This window comes from Patella vulgata, chromosome 6, assembly GCF_932274485.2.
Source record: "Patella vulgata chromosome 6, xgPatVulg1.2, whole genome shotgun sequence".
Taxonomy (NCBI): domain Eukaryota; kingdom Metazoa; phylum Mollusca; class Gastropoda; family Patellidae; genus Patella; species Patella vulgata.
The window spans coordinates 63215180-63230489 of NC_065884.2; the positions used below are offsets into that span (position 1 = coordinate 63215180).

At 38.6% G+C, this 15310-nt stretch overlaps 1 protein-coding gene across 3 annotated transcripts in view; it reads left to right on the plus strand.

Annotated features, from left to right (window-relative positions):
• The window catches only part of LOC126825658 (xanthine dehydrogenase/oxidase), a 35977-nt gene extending 25955 nt beyond the window's left edge, over nt 1-10022 (plus strand). Inside the window, exons 24-34 of one of the 3 annotated variants that reach the window (XM_050555398.2) lie at nt 805-996; nt 1572-1717; nt 2826-2907; nt 4040-4135; nt 4724-4852; nt 5629-5753; nt 6283-6397; nt 6999-7085; nt 7612-7779; nt 8189-8356; nt 9794-10022. In XM_050555398.2, coding sequence (XP_050411355.1) covers nt 805-996; nt 1572-1717; nt 2826-2907; nt 4040-4135; nt 4724-4852; nt 5629-5753; nt 6283-6397; nt 6999-7085; nt 7612-7779; nt 8189-8356; nt 9794-9844 — 1359 coding nt within the window. In that variant the 3' untranslated portion in view covers nt 9845-10022. Of the gene's footprint in view, nt 1-804; nt 997-1571; nt 1718-2825; nt 2908-4039; nt 4136-4723; nt 4853-5628; nt 5754-6036; nt 6179-6282; nt 6398-6998; nt 7086-7611; nt 7780-8188; nt 8357-9793 lie in introns of those variants that run through there. The other 2 variants (XR_007682090.2, XM_050555399.2) reach the window with 2 other exon arrangements.
• Nucleotides 10023-15310: the final 5288 nt, after the last annotated feature.

Sequence of the window (15310 nt, forward strand, 5' to 3'; positions counted from 1 at the left end):
CATATTTTAAACATATGACTTAAAATAAAATGCAACTATCACTTTAAATCGGAAGTCAAAATAGTACATATTGCCATCTTCGACACTTTACCCTTTAGGATATTACATACAGGACATAAATATCGTTTTGTGTAAATTCTGCTTCTGATTCTCCCATTCTGATTAAAACACAGATCCTATTTCGTTTCGTTTTTTTATAGTTTACAATTTCGATTTACTTGTCTTCACTACACATGGATTTGGAATAGGTTTTTTTTGTAACCCGCTTAATGTGACGGAAAAACCAGTGAAATTGTCTGTTCTGGCGAGTGCTTGGCGTGCGGTGCACGGAACTGGGTAGAGATCCGCAGCGAAGACAAAGCAAAGGTTGTATATCCAAATACCCACCTGAAACATCAACGCTGATTGGTTAGTCAAATGTCTGACGCCATAATGTCAAAGGCCGCTTGCATGACCCATGACGCGACCGCCCACTACAACCGGTCAGATCTTCGTGTAGTGAAGGCCATCGAAAGTATAAAATAAAACGAAACGAAATACAGATCTGTATTTTAATCAGATTGTGTTTTTCCCACTCGTTTTAATTTTACATATTGTAGTTTCTCTTAAACTTTCTGCTTCATCGTCACCATTCTTCGTTAATGGGCTGTGGTAGGTCCATGTCAAACATCATTAGTATCTATTCTGCAGTCAAATCTATATATAATAGTGGTGGTGCCAATGGCCAAATATCAGAATTGTCAACAAGATTTTGTAATATTTTTACTCATATTGAACGACAATGTCTCTCTGTTTTCATTTCAGACGCTTGACAATCTTCTACGGAGAAGTGATAACGTCTACAAGATACCAAACTTTCGTGTATCCTGTCATTTCTGTAAAACCAATATCCGGTCGAATACATCCAATCGTGCTTGTGGCAGTGTACAGGCCTTTTTTATCATAGAAAATGCAATCCAGCACATCATCGATAAACATGGAATGGATCCTATTAAGGTAGGCGAGAGATAAAATATACATCGAGATGGGGTTTAACGTCCACTCAACACAAACTAGGTAATTTCGGGACTAACATATGGTTTAATTTTATTTCAATAATTCGCTTGCGCGTAGGGGTCTTTAGCAGTGGGAGGAAACCGGAGGACCCGAATAAAACCCACGAGGTTGGGCGGGCGACCCTACTCCTTGTCACGTACATCCGGGGAATCGAAACCAAGCGAGTTGACTCAATGACAGACTTTATGATACAGCGCGCACACGCTAACCATTCAGCCATCCAACCCCCAATTCGATATAAGAGTATGCGGTAGCGCCATTGCCCGGGTGAAATTTCCCTCATAGAACACTGTGTTGCGTATGCCTATCTGCATTAGGGGAGTCACGGTGGCTAAGTGGGTAAGACGCCGACTCGCTATTACGAATTCTAAAGGACTCGCTTTCACTATCTAAAGGACACCAAGCCAGCAAAAGTCCTTAACGATCGAACTACCTTTTCCCATAACACCACCTCTCATTATGATTACAAATCATCATAGTTTATTACAATACAAATTACCGTTTTCCTTCTGAAGGTTCGAGAGATGAATTTTTATCAAGAAGGAGATAGAACTCATGTTAACCAGATTATAAAAGATTGTAATATAGAGTCGTGTTGGCAAGAATGTATAAACCAGTGTGACTATTATAACCGCAAAACACAAGTGGAACTTTATAATAGGTATGGTATTTTTTAATATCAGAACAATCTGATTAGAATACAGATTTATATTTCGTTTTTTATATATTTTCGGTGCCCTCACTACACGAAGATCTGACCAGTTGTAGTGGGAGGTCTCGTCAGGAGTTAAAACGAGTGGCGTTGACCTATGACGTCAGACATTGATTAAACAATCAGCTTTGCCGTAACCGTTTCATTGGCTAATTCCTCACATCAACTAGAATGCCTGTTATATAACAACCCCTCCCAGAGCCTTGTGTTGTGAAGACAAGTAAAACGAAATTTTGAACTATAAAAACGAAACGAAATAGGAACTGTGTTTAATCAGATTGATTTTAAAATATAATGATTTTAGCTATTGTTGATGGGCATAAGGTGGCATCAACACGAAGAAAACCCACGACGGAAGACCCTACTCCTTGTCACGTACAAGTGTAGAATCAAAACCGCTGAATGAAAGATCTTATTTGTACAGAACAATATGCTGAGATAACTAGTATTTCTATAGACCTGAGGCCAATCTAGACAGTTAGTCGGATCACCGGCATAACCGCGGGTTTTTTTCTCTGTGTACCTTGCTTTCCTCTCATTTCTAAAAACAAATTCACTCAAATTATGTCATTGAAACATATATACAGCCCCTGTGTTAGCTCCGAAATTAGCTGGTTACTGTTAAGCGGGCTATAATAGTTCAAACATGTGATGAAAAATGAATATATATTTTTTTTCTAACACTATTTATTCAATAAATATTTACATAATATAAAATATAATATGTATAAATCTGGGATCTGATAACAAGCCGGGGCTTATATATTGTAAATTTCATTCAAATTACTTTATTCTGAGCGGAGGTATCATTCGCAGATGTAACGTAGATTGGTTGTTATCGTGGCAACGGTACTTGACAATCGCGAATTATTGAATGGTGATCTTGTTTCAATCCAAATAAATCTCGGCCATCCGATGTTCTAGAGAGTTGATTATAGGCTTGTCATGTGAATAAATGTCTAAATAACATTTAATGCAAAGTAAAGACTATAAAAAGGCAGGTTTAGCTCTTACATAGTGCAAGTTTAATTACTATTAGTACTAAAATATTTTACAGAGAAAATAGATGGAGAAAAAGGGGGATCTCTATCTTACCCCTGAAATATGGGGTATCTATCGGTGCAATTTTCTTAAATCAAGTAAGTAAACGATTCATTTTATCTCGTATCTATTAAAGATACATTGTGAGAGATTGGATAACAAGTTGACAGTTCACACTATAATAGTTAAACATTAGATAATGTAAAGGCAATTTGCTGAAAATTTCAGTCAAATTGATCCACTATGAACCGAGAACTAAGCGATTGATATTTCCGCCTAGCCTCGATTATCATTACTAAAGTCAGTATGATAAACAGTATAGTCTCGATTATCCATTTAATCGTTAAATCGTGAAGGAAAGTTATGCAGTAAATCGGTTCATAATCCACTAAACATCGCAGGCTAGCAATGCCATCTAGAGTTGATTATGGTCTGGATAAGTTAATTAATGTCTAATTAATGATTTAGATAACATTTCATGCCTAAAGAAAGAACTGCAATAAACAGATTTAGCTCTTGAATAATGTATGTTTAATATAGACCGATATTATGATTTATGGTTTATGTGTCATTTCGTAATAGAACTGGAAATATACCGGACATTATCACTGTTTGACGGGTGGTCTGACAAGGAGAGCTGTCTAGTCGTTCGGATGAGACGGTAAACTGAGGACCCATGTATACATTGACGTGCACGTAAAAGATCCATTTGCAGTTGGAATTCGATATAAGAGTAGGCCATAGTGCCGCTGTCCGGGCAAAATTTTCCTCATAGCACACTCTATGTCGTATGCCCATCTTCATTAGCCCAGGGGGAGGGGGGGTGACCGAATGATTAGGATGTGCGCGCTGTATCATAAGGCCTGTAATTGAGTCAGCTGGCGTGGTTTCGAATTCCTTGTTGTGGACAAGGGGTAGGGTCGCCTTCCAACCTCGTGAGTTTTCCCTGGGTCCTCCGGTTTCCTCCAACTGCTAAAGACCCCTACGCGCAAACGAATTATTGAAATAAAATTAAAAACCATATGTTAGTCCTGAAATGACCTAGTTTCTATCTCTCATTAATCCAGTGGGAGAAGAACAGTATTGTTTATATTATACTGAGCTATATTGTTTATATTCGATAGACAGTGCCTGGCGAATGTTTATACTGAAGTATTATATTGGTTATATTCAATAGACAATGTCTGGTGAATATTTATACTGAAGTAGGATATTGTTTATATTTTATAGGCAGGTGCCCTGGTGAATGTTTATACTGACGGATCTGTTTTATTGGCACATGGGGGAGTAGAAATGGGCCAAGGTCTTTATATTAAAATGATCCAGGTACGTATATATGTAGTTTGAAATCCCAGTGAAAAATAGTTATAGACTTTCAACACAGCAACGGTTCACAATTGTTAGCTATACGAATTCCCCAAACGAGAAGTTGTACCAGGTGTTAAGGAAATGTAAGCATACGCTGTATTGTTGCAATTATAGAGGACTGGAATGATGGTTGGGAGTTGAATTTCAGTAACCAGTAAGCGAATTATTGAAATAAAATTAAAGCATATGTTAGTTCCAAAATGACCTAGTTTATGTCGAGTGGACGTTAAACCCCATTTCTCTCTCTTTTTTTGTTTAACGTCCAACTTTTCTGCGCCTACACTCTTTGTCACTTACAACTATCCCCACAACTATCCACATGTCAATGATCCAGACTGCCACTGGTCCCTTCTTCTGAAAGAAGTAATAAAATGCGGTTTAACGTCCAGTGCTATGAGGGAAATTGTACCCAGACAGCAATTGAATTCCATCTGTCAAGGGTTCTTTTACGTGCAAACCATAGTTACTATATAGCATAATTTACTATTTAACACTATATGATCCCATTATCACACCATCTTTTGTGTCGAATTGGTTATTTTATAGGTGGCAAGTGCGACTTTAGGTATTCCAGCTAACCAAATTCATACCAGTGAAACGAGTACCAATACAGTCCCTAATGGATCACTAACAGCAGGCAGTACTGGGTCTGATCTAAACGGAATGGCTGTAAAGGTAGTATACATCATATAGGGGGCTAGTCTATTTTTTGTTTACCTGTTAATGTGCATTGTCTTTTTCCAGGGCCGTTTAATCTTGTGGGGGAACGGAATAAATCATTGGGGTTGGGGATGAATTAAGTAAAAAAATCGTATTTTCCAGCGCGGTGCGAAGATTCGAATTTGTTTAAAAGGGGACCCCCGATTTAGACTGAATGAGGGCACCGAGAATATTCTCTTTTTTTAAAAAGGAATCTTAACTAGAATCTCTCGGTCATCAAATGGAACTTTTTATCTTGTAATCTACCCAAAACGCCCCTCCCCTCCAAATGTAAGAAGCCTGGGACTTTGTCCCATTTTGCACCCCATGGCCACGGAACTGCCCGTTTGTCAACCTAACATTTGGATGGCGGCACGTTTTTGTTTACCGCTTTGGACAGCCTTGAACGCCACTGTTGGTTTTGTTTAACAGTGACGGTGTGTTTGATATAAATTGTATATTTGTCGAGTGTGTGTGACTCAAGGACCGCACAAACTCTGCCACAGCTCCGAGGCAAGGACAACCCTTATGTAGCTAATAGTAACGCCCTTTTCATGGTTTTCGGGACAGGAATCAAGAAATGTCCTGTTAATCTCCATGATGATATGATATGACTTTTTCCTGATCGGTAAACGCGATATTGTGAAAATTAGTTCGACAATCCACTATCACATTAAATGTGGGCGCGTTAACAGATTTTTGATTTCATAAAAATAGTATATATTTTTTTAAATTAAAAATGTATATTGCAGATCGCGTGTGAGAAGATATGTAAAAGGTTAGAAAAATATAAAAACGAAAAGGGTTCTTCGTGGAACGACTGGGTAAAGAGAGCTTATCAAGATCGAGTGAGTTTATCAGCAACAGGCTTTTATAAGTAAGATTTGTAAACATTATATATTGTGGAGAAATGGGGTTTAACGTCCACTCGACACAAACTAGGTCATTTCGGGACTAGCGCATGGTTCAATTTTGTTTTAATAATTCGCTTGCGCGTAGGGGTCTTTAGCAGTGGGAGGAAACCAGAGGACTCGGAGACAACCTACGAGGTTTTTTTCTAGTAACAGAAGTAAGATTCCAGTTATTTGCAAATATATAACAACAGTCGGTTAGGATCAATAAAATTGTGGGTGATGTTTTGATTTTTTTTATTTTGTCAGCAAAAGTTCATCGGGAATTTGCAGCCGGACTTTCCTTAGTCAGTGGTACAGGCATGAGGACATGGCAAGACAAGGTGTCTAGTCGATCGGATAGGACGATAACCAATGTTCAAACGTGTACCCATTGGCGTGCGCGTAAAAGGTACAGTTGGAATTCGATTATGCATGGCGTATGGTGTATGCCCAGCTTCATTAAAACTCATTTCATTTCTTGGAACTTATATTCTCTGTCATGGTGTATTGTAGAGCACCTGACCTGGGCCCAGACCCTAGTACAAACAGTGAAAACAGCTTTTACTATTATTCCTATGGAGCTGGTTGTTCGGAAGTGGAAATTGATTGCTTAACAGGAGATCATACAGTAAGAAAACTTATTACCACAGCCCATTCTCGTCTTCATTTACCTTAATGGTGCAGATAAGGTAGACGCGCATACTTTCTGCACCAGCTAGGGAAATGAAGATGGACATACAACTATACAACATGCGCTGTTCCAGGAGGTTGAATTATAGCTGATTTAGGGATTTGAAACTGCGATCGTCTTGGTTTGGAATTCTTGGACTTTATTTTCAACAAAAAGTCCACACAGGCCTTATTCTATTAGATGGCGTTTTTAATGTCAAATTTTTTAATCATCTAACATTTTTTCAAAAACCGAGGTTCTGTGTATACATTGGCGTGCACGTAAAAGATTCCTTAAGGCTGTTGGAATTCGATATAAGAGTAGGCCATAGTGCCGCTTCCCGGGCAACATTTCCTTCATAGCACAATGTATGGCCTATGCCCGTCTTCATTAGCCCAGTCAAAGCAGAACAGTAGGACGTTAAACCTCATTTCATTCATCCATTCATTAACGGAACAATAGGATAATTCAGACGAAACATTCGCAGGGGAATATATGCCTTTTACTTGCTTAAATCATCCCCATTTTGTGAAAATACTTCTTTGTTTTGTATTTTTAGGTTCTAAAAACGGATATTGTATTTGATGTAGGGACGAGCTTAAATCCGGCTATAGATATAGGACAAATAGAGGGCGCTTTTATGATGGTAAGGAATTGTAAAATTTGGTTTTCCAAAACGAACACCTCGAAACCCTATGTTATAAGCCCATAAATTAATTTTGTTTTACGAAACTTTTGATAAATTTGATTATTATTTACAAGACCTTATTGATTTGTGTCAAAATGAAAAGGGTTGATTTTATGTATGTTTTAAAAAATAAATAAATAAATAAAATGAAAATGTAATCGCAGAGAGTTAGACCCTTCACTAATTAAAATGACGTCATCGCAGACATCTTGGAATTGGGACGTCAAAAAACAAAGTCCTTCAATCGATGCGCAATAGTCCACGTTTAATGTCGCCCGTATTCGAATTACTTGGCGGAACACTAAGTTTTTCGAAAAAGCGTCGCTCCACAACCACCGCCAACAGCCACAGCAACCAAAAAAGGAGCGATTCCTGGATCAAACATCACGTTAACTCGACTTAGCGCTTTGTTTTTTTTTATCTAAATCAAAACGTGTACCTGCTTAAAAGCAGCTATACCATTTCTGTATTATTTTTACAAAAGGGTCATGGTCTACACATGCTGGAACATTTAAAGTATACGCCCTCTGGTACACTTCTAACTAAAGGTCCCGGCAACTATAAGATTCCATCCATGGGAAATATTCCTAAAGTCTTTAACGTCTCTCTGCTGAAAGGAAAGCCGAATAAAAGGGCCGTGTATTCATCAAAGGTAAGTGACGAAATACAATTGACTCTCAAGTTGCAATTCCTTAATTCAAAATTTCGCTGGTCCTCTATTGTCTAAACCAATAGGGGGCAGCCAGAGAAAATCATTAAAGGTCAGACAGTTAGGAAAGCCGCAAACACCCATCTTTCCTTATAACAGTGCTAATTACATTAGTTTGGAATAAACCTGTGTGAACCCGTAAAACGATTAAACAGCATCGAGTTTGGGAAACAGACAGTAAGATAATAATAAAAGGAAGCTGGATCGAACCCAATATTAGTAAGTAGACAAAATACAAAATCCAAGAGACGAGATCGAGTTAAACGGACAGCAGCAATTGGTCTGTACAACAGTTTGCAAATACTCCTGAAATGTATGTAATTACAGTGCATAATTTATTCTTTTGTTCCAGGCTATTGGAGAAGCGCCGATGTTACTATCCCTTTCAATTTTTATGGCAACCAAGTCGGCTATAATGGCTGCTCGACATGAAACAGGAATGGACGGCTACTTCCAGTTTGATAGCCCAGCTACTCCTGATATTATAAGAATGCTTTGTCAAGATGAATTTACAAAACAGGTACAAATTTAACATCGTTCTTTGGGTAGAGCAGACAAACTATGTTTGTATTATTGGGGAACAAAAACGCATTATAATAATAATGATTTAATAATGACTTTATTTTCTGGGGAATCATTTTAACACGTTGGTCCTTATTTTCAAACCTCGTGGGGTTTCACCGAGTCTTCCGGTTTCCTCCCACTGCTAAAGACCCCTACGCGCAAGCGAATTATTGAAATAAAATTAAACCATATGTTAGTCCTGAAATGACCTAGTTTGTGTCGAGTCGAGTGGATGTTAAAACCCATCTCTCTCTCTCTCTCTCTCTCTCTCTCTCTCTCTCTCTCTCTCTCTTCAACATAAAACCAACAGCTTATACCATATGCATTATCTACTGGTATTTAATAAGTGCATACATATGACCCCCCCCCCCCCCAAAAAAAAAAAAAAAAAAAAAAATAGGACATACAATAAAGAGGATTTAGGAAAAAGACAGTAGTAATTGACAAGGACATATAATAAAGAGGATTTAGGAAAAAGACAGTAGTAATTGACAAGGACAACACGATTGTTTCACTAATTTCCGTTTGAAAACAAAAATTGTGGCTGTCAATTCCAAAATAACGAAACGGTTTAATATAGACATATTCTTGGCATTTCCTTTTTTCATTGACCTCATTTGAAAAGAACACATACATCTTGAACAGGGTGGTATATGACGTGTTCATTTTTTCAAACGTCTAAAGGGGTTTTATTTTATATCCGTTACAGATTAATTATGTAAGAGCTAAATCTGCCTACTGCACGTCTTTCTTTTAGCTTCAAATTATTATTTAGACAATTATTCACCTGTCAAACCTATAATCAACTCTATAGAATATCGGTTGGCACAGCTTTAAATGGATTAGAACGCCCGCGAGATTTATCATAAAATTAACGATAATGTGGATAATCGAGACTCAGTCTCGTTTATCCAGTAGCGTTGCTACGATATAATAAACAATCTACGCTACATCTTCCAACACCCTCAACTTAGCTCAGAATAAAGTAACTTGAATGAAATTTTCAATACATTTATTTTTCATCACAGTATTTTAACTATTATAACGGTCAGCTCTTTATTGTAGGTATTGCTTTATACAGTTATGCATTGGACATCTTTTTAATAACTTTACGGTAATATGTTAAGCTGCACGTGCGACGTTGCACTGTGGGACAGCTATGGCGGAATACTAGGGAAGACAGCGTTCGTCATCTGTCGCCGTTTGTCGGCCTTTATCTTATATATCAATCATGTGTGTCATGAACTGTTGATAACTGGTAATCTGTTTGTCAGATGTTTGTTATTATTATAATATACTTTCTCATTTGATGACCATGTTGTAGATAATCCTACATTATCTAAATCCTACAAAATGTAACCATTAATGATTTATGTCTGTTTATATTTGACAGTTTCCATCACCAGAGGAAAACAACTTTACGCCATGGTTCGTAAAACTCTGAAACAACAATTGGTTGGACTTGAATACTAGTTATTATATCTAAATTAGATTTAAAGTCTTTTCGGGCGATTTGTTAGCGATTTACAATTGACCCCATACAGTGTACTATTATTTCTATTATTATTATATGCGTGTGTTTATAAATAAAAATATCTATAAGATAAATATTAGCAATCAAACTATGGTGTCCAAGGTCTGGTGAACTACTAGTCTCGGTCACCCAGAACCTTCTAGTCTTCAACGTACGGAGGGTCTGGGATCGTTGTCGATATTTAACGGAAAGTCCATTGGTTTTTAATGTGGTTGATTATCCAGTATCCCTGTCCGTCGGTCCGTTCGTCAACAAGAGGCTACCATTTTCAACAGGTGATGTTTTTCAAATTTGGCGTGAAGAGGACGAACCCTATTGATTTTTAGAGTTCCGTAGTGCAGGACGGAGGGACTGACAAAGACAGCTGTCTAGTCATTCGGATGGGACGAAAACCGAGGTCCCGTGTATACATTGGCGTGCACGTAAAAGATCCCTTGGCAGTTGGAATTCTATATATGCGTAGGGCATAGTGCCGCTGCCCGGGCAAAGTTTCCCTCATAGCACACTGTATGACGTATGCCCATCTTCATTAGCCCGGTAGGAGCAGAACAGTAAGACGTTAAACCCCATTTCATTTCATTTATGTACAAAGATAAAATTTGAAAAAAAGCGCTATGCTCAGGGTTTGCAACTTTTAATTTGTTCTCCACATAACTGAAATATTGCACAACAAAATCTCGACAGCAGCTTATCCGAACAGAAAACTTGGATGTTGACTAAAATTGATATTTTGGCAAAGCGAGGATAACTGAAAGCCACAGAATGTTGGATATCAATAGGGTTTCTCCTCTCGTGAAGCTAAGGCTCCAAATCAATATCGCGTTAACAAGGTTTTCGGAAAGTAGGGAGAACTCCGGATTCAACCTCTTGCTCCCCACCAAATTTGAAAACACCCATTAAAAACTACAGCCTCTTTTGTGTGCTCAGGGGTTTTCGTCAATAGAGGGATGGTGGATAACTACAGAAAGAAAAGTCGCGGAACTCTAAAAATCATTCGGGTTCGTCCTCTTGACGCCAAATTTGAAAAACATCATTTGTTGAAAACGGTAGCCTCTTGTTGACGAACAGACCGACGGACAGGGATACAACACGCCAACTCTAAACTGTTGGCATTCCAAAAATCTAAATTTAAAAAAAAGAAGTTAAAATGTGGCATACACCTGCATGATTTACCTGTGTCACTGTGAGCAATCACCTGGAAAGATTAATGGCATATAATAAAGTGTACATGTGTAGTATTACTGGATCGTCAGTTATTGTGATCGCGTCTTTGACTTCATGTTCGATGTTGGAACTTTATTCTTCGTATCAAGGCAAATTGTTAGTCACAAATCTCCTTGTTCTCAGAATAGTAACTGACCCTCTGGCTTTGATAATATGGTTGTAATGACAATCTGAATGAGCTCTGCCGAATCACAACCCTACTATCTGTTTTAAAGGTGCAAACGCCTCTAATTTAATTACCTCAGGGACTTTTGCACATATTTAACTTGCGGCAACCATAACAATTCATCAAAAACGACGTAAATTCATGAACAATAACTAGTTTCGGGATCCCTGAAATTACTATACTCCTGTTCAGCCCATCCCTAAAAAGGGAGGGGAAAGATAGGATGTTAAAACGTGTTGCAAATTTCTGCATTACTTGATTACTTTAATCATCAGTAGAAATACGCTAAATAAAATGACCAATCGTATATTATTTTACAGGTACAAAATAGAAAAAAAAGATTTGTTTCCGTTTTATCCAAGAAACAAATTATTGTCATTTCATGCAGAAAGATATGGTGTTTAAACGTGTTGGAAATTTTTTTATTATATGGTAGCCTTAAATTATCATATAAATTAACACTTGGTATTTTGATCGAGTATTTTAAAGCAATAAGAACGTTTCCGTAATCGAGAATTCCAATACAAAATTTATTGTTAGTTCGAGTGGAAAATGCTACAGGTGGTAGATAATATTTAAATGTTGTTTAAATGCGTATTTTCATAAGGTCCACTTGGATATCAAATACGATTTTGTGTGAAATAGGCGTCATGAATACAATGCAACACAGGAGGCTTATGACATTTTAAAGTCTAGTAGTTTATTCATCCCTTGAATCTGTGAAATAAAGAACATTTTGCATCCAAAGCTGGTTTGAATACCGTTTGATGCAAAGTGAACACACCCTTCAAAAAATTATCCCTACTCAAACTTTCCTACAGAACCATAGTCAGATTCGGAATTCCAACTGCCAAGGGATCTTTTACGTGCATGCCAAAGTATACATGGGACATCGACTTTTCGTACCATCCGAACGACTAGGCAGCTGTCCTGCACCACTAACACGGGGAGACCACATCAGAAAATCCCGATGAACTTTCTCGACTAATGCAGGGATTGAACACCCGACCTCCAGCTCCAGACTAGCAAGCCAGCGGCTTACCCACTTAACCACCGTGGTTCCCGGTCTATTGTCTGTACAGTCCACCATGTAGTTTTATAAACAACAGAGGATATGGTGTAACTTTATAAACAAAACATAAAAAAAGAAGAAAATGGCAGTACTACGCAGTTTCTATATTTTGTTACACGATGGGTACAGTCCACCATGTAGTTTCATAAACAACAGAGGATATGGTGTCACTTTATAAACAAAACATAAAAAAAGAAGAAAATGTCAGTACTACGCAGTTTCTATATTTTGTTACACGATGGGTACATTTTAATCTATAAATATATTATCTATTTACGAAGCATTGCATGATATTATATAGTATAATAAATATTTAATATTTAATCAATATTTAACCGAGTTCGTAATCTTAAGTTATACATGACGGTGTTGTTAAATCAACTGAATAGATTAATAACTTTATTTTCTAGCCATATATTATTCATTTTTGTTTCATATTCAGGAAATTATCTCAATTATCAACTGAAAAGATTATTAAAATGTTCGCTGATGTTGTTGGTTAAGGTGTAATCAACTGAATAGATTAAAACATATTATCTAAGCAAAATGGAACCCGGTCTCTCAATTGTGACAGCTGTGGAAATGAAATGAAATCAGGTTGAACGCCATACTATTCTGCTCTGACTGGGCTAAAAGACACGGGCATATACCATACAGTGTACTATGAGGGAAACTGTATCCGGACAGTAGCTTTAAAATAAAGTAAACAAATATATACTATTAATAAATAAAGTAAATAAGCCACATGAATGTAAATGATATACTAAATACTATAAATAAATGTGAGAGAGAGAGAGAGGGAGAAATGGGGTTTAACGTCCACTCGACACAAACAAGGTCATTTCGGGACTAACAAAAGGTTTAATTTTATTTCAATAATTCGCTTGCGCGTAGGGGTCTTTAGCAGTGGGAGGAAACCGGAGGACCCGGAGAAAACCCACGAGGTTGGACAGGCGACCCTACTCCTTGCCACGTACAACGTAGTAGTGTAAATGATATAGCAGATAGAACCATTTTATGCTATTTTTAGAAGAGTTAAAAGAAGACATTAATATTGGCAATATTATTGATTTATGTATTTCATAAGAATTCCTGATGCGATTGATATGGCACTTTTTAAAATGAAGAGTATGAAATATGAAATGGTTGCAATGGCTGTAATATGACAAGAGGCACAGAAGGCTAGGCGTTGGGTTTGTTTTGCCAAATTTACAGACGGCATATTAACAAAAAAAGTGGGTGTAATGCGGCCCCCGCGGGTCAGGAATGCACCAAAATAAATTATAGCTGTCTTTACGGTATAAGGATTAATTATGCCAATTTGCTAGATGATCCATTCAGAATTGCAGCCTGTAAACGGTAAACACAAACAATGGACGTGGCTCTGCCCCTTGGGGCTAGATATGGAACAATATAAATAGGTACAACCCTGTTATTGAAATGGTTGATGTGCTGAATTTGAACAAAGTTTGCTAATACAACCTGTAGAGTATTTACAGACAAACAATAACAAACATGCACCGAAATATATAGTTGCTATAAGGAGAGAGAGAAATGGGGTTTAACGTCCACTCGACACAAACTAGGTCATTACGGGACTAACATATGGTTTAATTTTATTTACATAATTCGTTTGCGCGTAGGGGTCTTTAGCAGTGGGAGAAAACCGGAGGACCCGGAGAAAACCCACGAGGTTGGACAGGCGACCCTACTCCTTGTCACGTACAACCGGGGATTCTAAACCACGCCAGTCGACTCAATGACAGACTTTATGAGTTGCTGTAAGTAATTCCAACCTGTAGACAAAAACACAAAAATTGGGCCTGGCCATGCCACAGGGGATCGGGACATATTATTTGTGACCTTCTGGCGCTAAACACAAAATTTGGGCGTGGCTCTGCCCCTGGCGGTCGGGACATGCACTAAAATAAATAGTTGCTATCCTTACGGTATAACGAATTCCAGTCTGTAGATAAAAAAACACAAACAATGGGCCTGGCAGTGCCACAGGGGGTCGGGACATGCACCAAAATCAAGAGTTGCCGTCCTTAGACTATAAGAAATACATATGTAGGCAACACATACATTCACCCAAAACAATAGGGATCATCCTTAGGGTATAAGGAATAGGTATGCGCAGTTTCAAAAGGATCTGTTAAGACCTGCAGTCTGTAGGCGCCACACAGACACATACAAAAATTGGGCGTAGCTTTGCCCCGAAGGACCCGGCATGCATCACAATTAATAGAGGTCATCCTTAGCGTATCAGGAATATGTATGAAAAGTTTTCAAGACACACAAAGAGAAAATGGTCGTGACTCTGCCCCTGGAGATTGGACATGCACAAAAAACAATAGGGATGATCCTGAGGTTATAAGGAACTAGCAGGATACCCGGCTTCGCTCGGGGGTCATAACTCCGAAACCGGAAGTGGTAGACTAACGCCACCTGGTCTATGTTACTCCCCGGTCCGAGCTACCCCTATACCCCAAATTTCAGACTCGGGGCAGACCTAGTGTAGCCGCCAACCCCGAACAGACAGGCTTAGCTCGGGGGTCATAACTCCGAAACCGGAAGTGGTAGACTAACGCCACCTGGCCTATGTTACTCCCCGGTCTGAGCTACCCCTATACCCCAAATTTCAGACTCGGGGCAGACCTAGTGTAGCCGCCAACCCCGAACAGACAGATACTCCGAAACCGGAAGTGGTAGACTAACGCCACCTGGCCTATGTTACTCCCCGGTCCGAGCTACCCCTATACCCCAAATTTCAGACTCGGGGCAGACCTAGTGTAGCCGCCAACCCCGAACAGACCGGCTTCGCTCGGGGGTCATAACTCCGAAATCGGAAGTGGTAGACTAACGCCACCTGGCCTATGTTACTCCCCGGTCCGAGCTACCCCTATACCCCAAA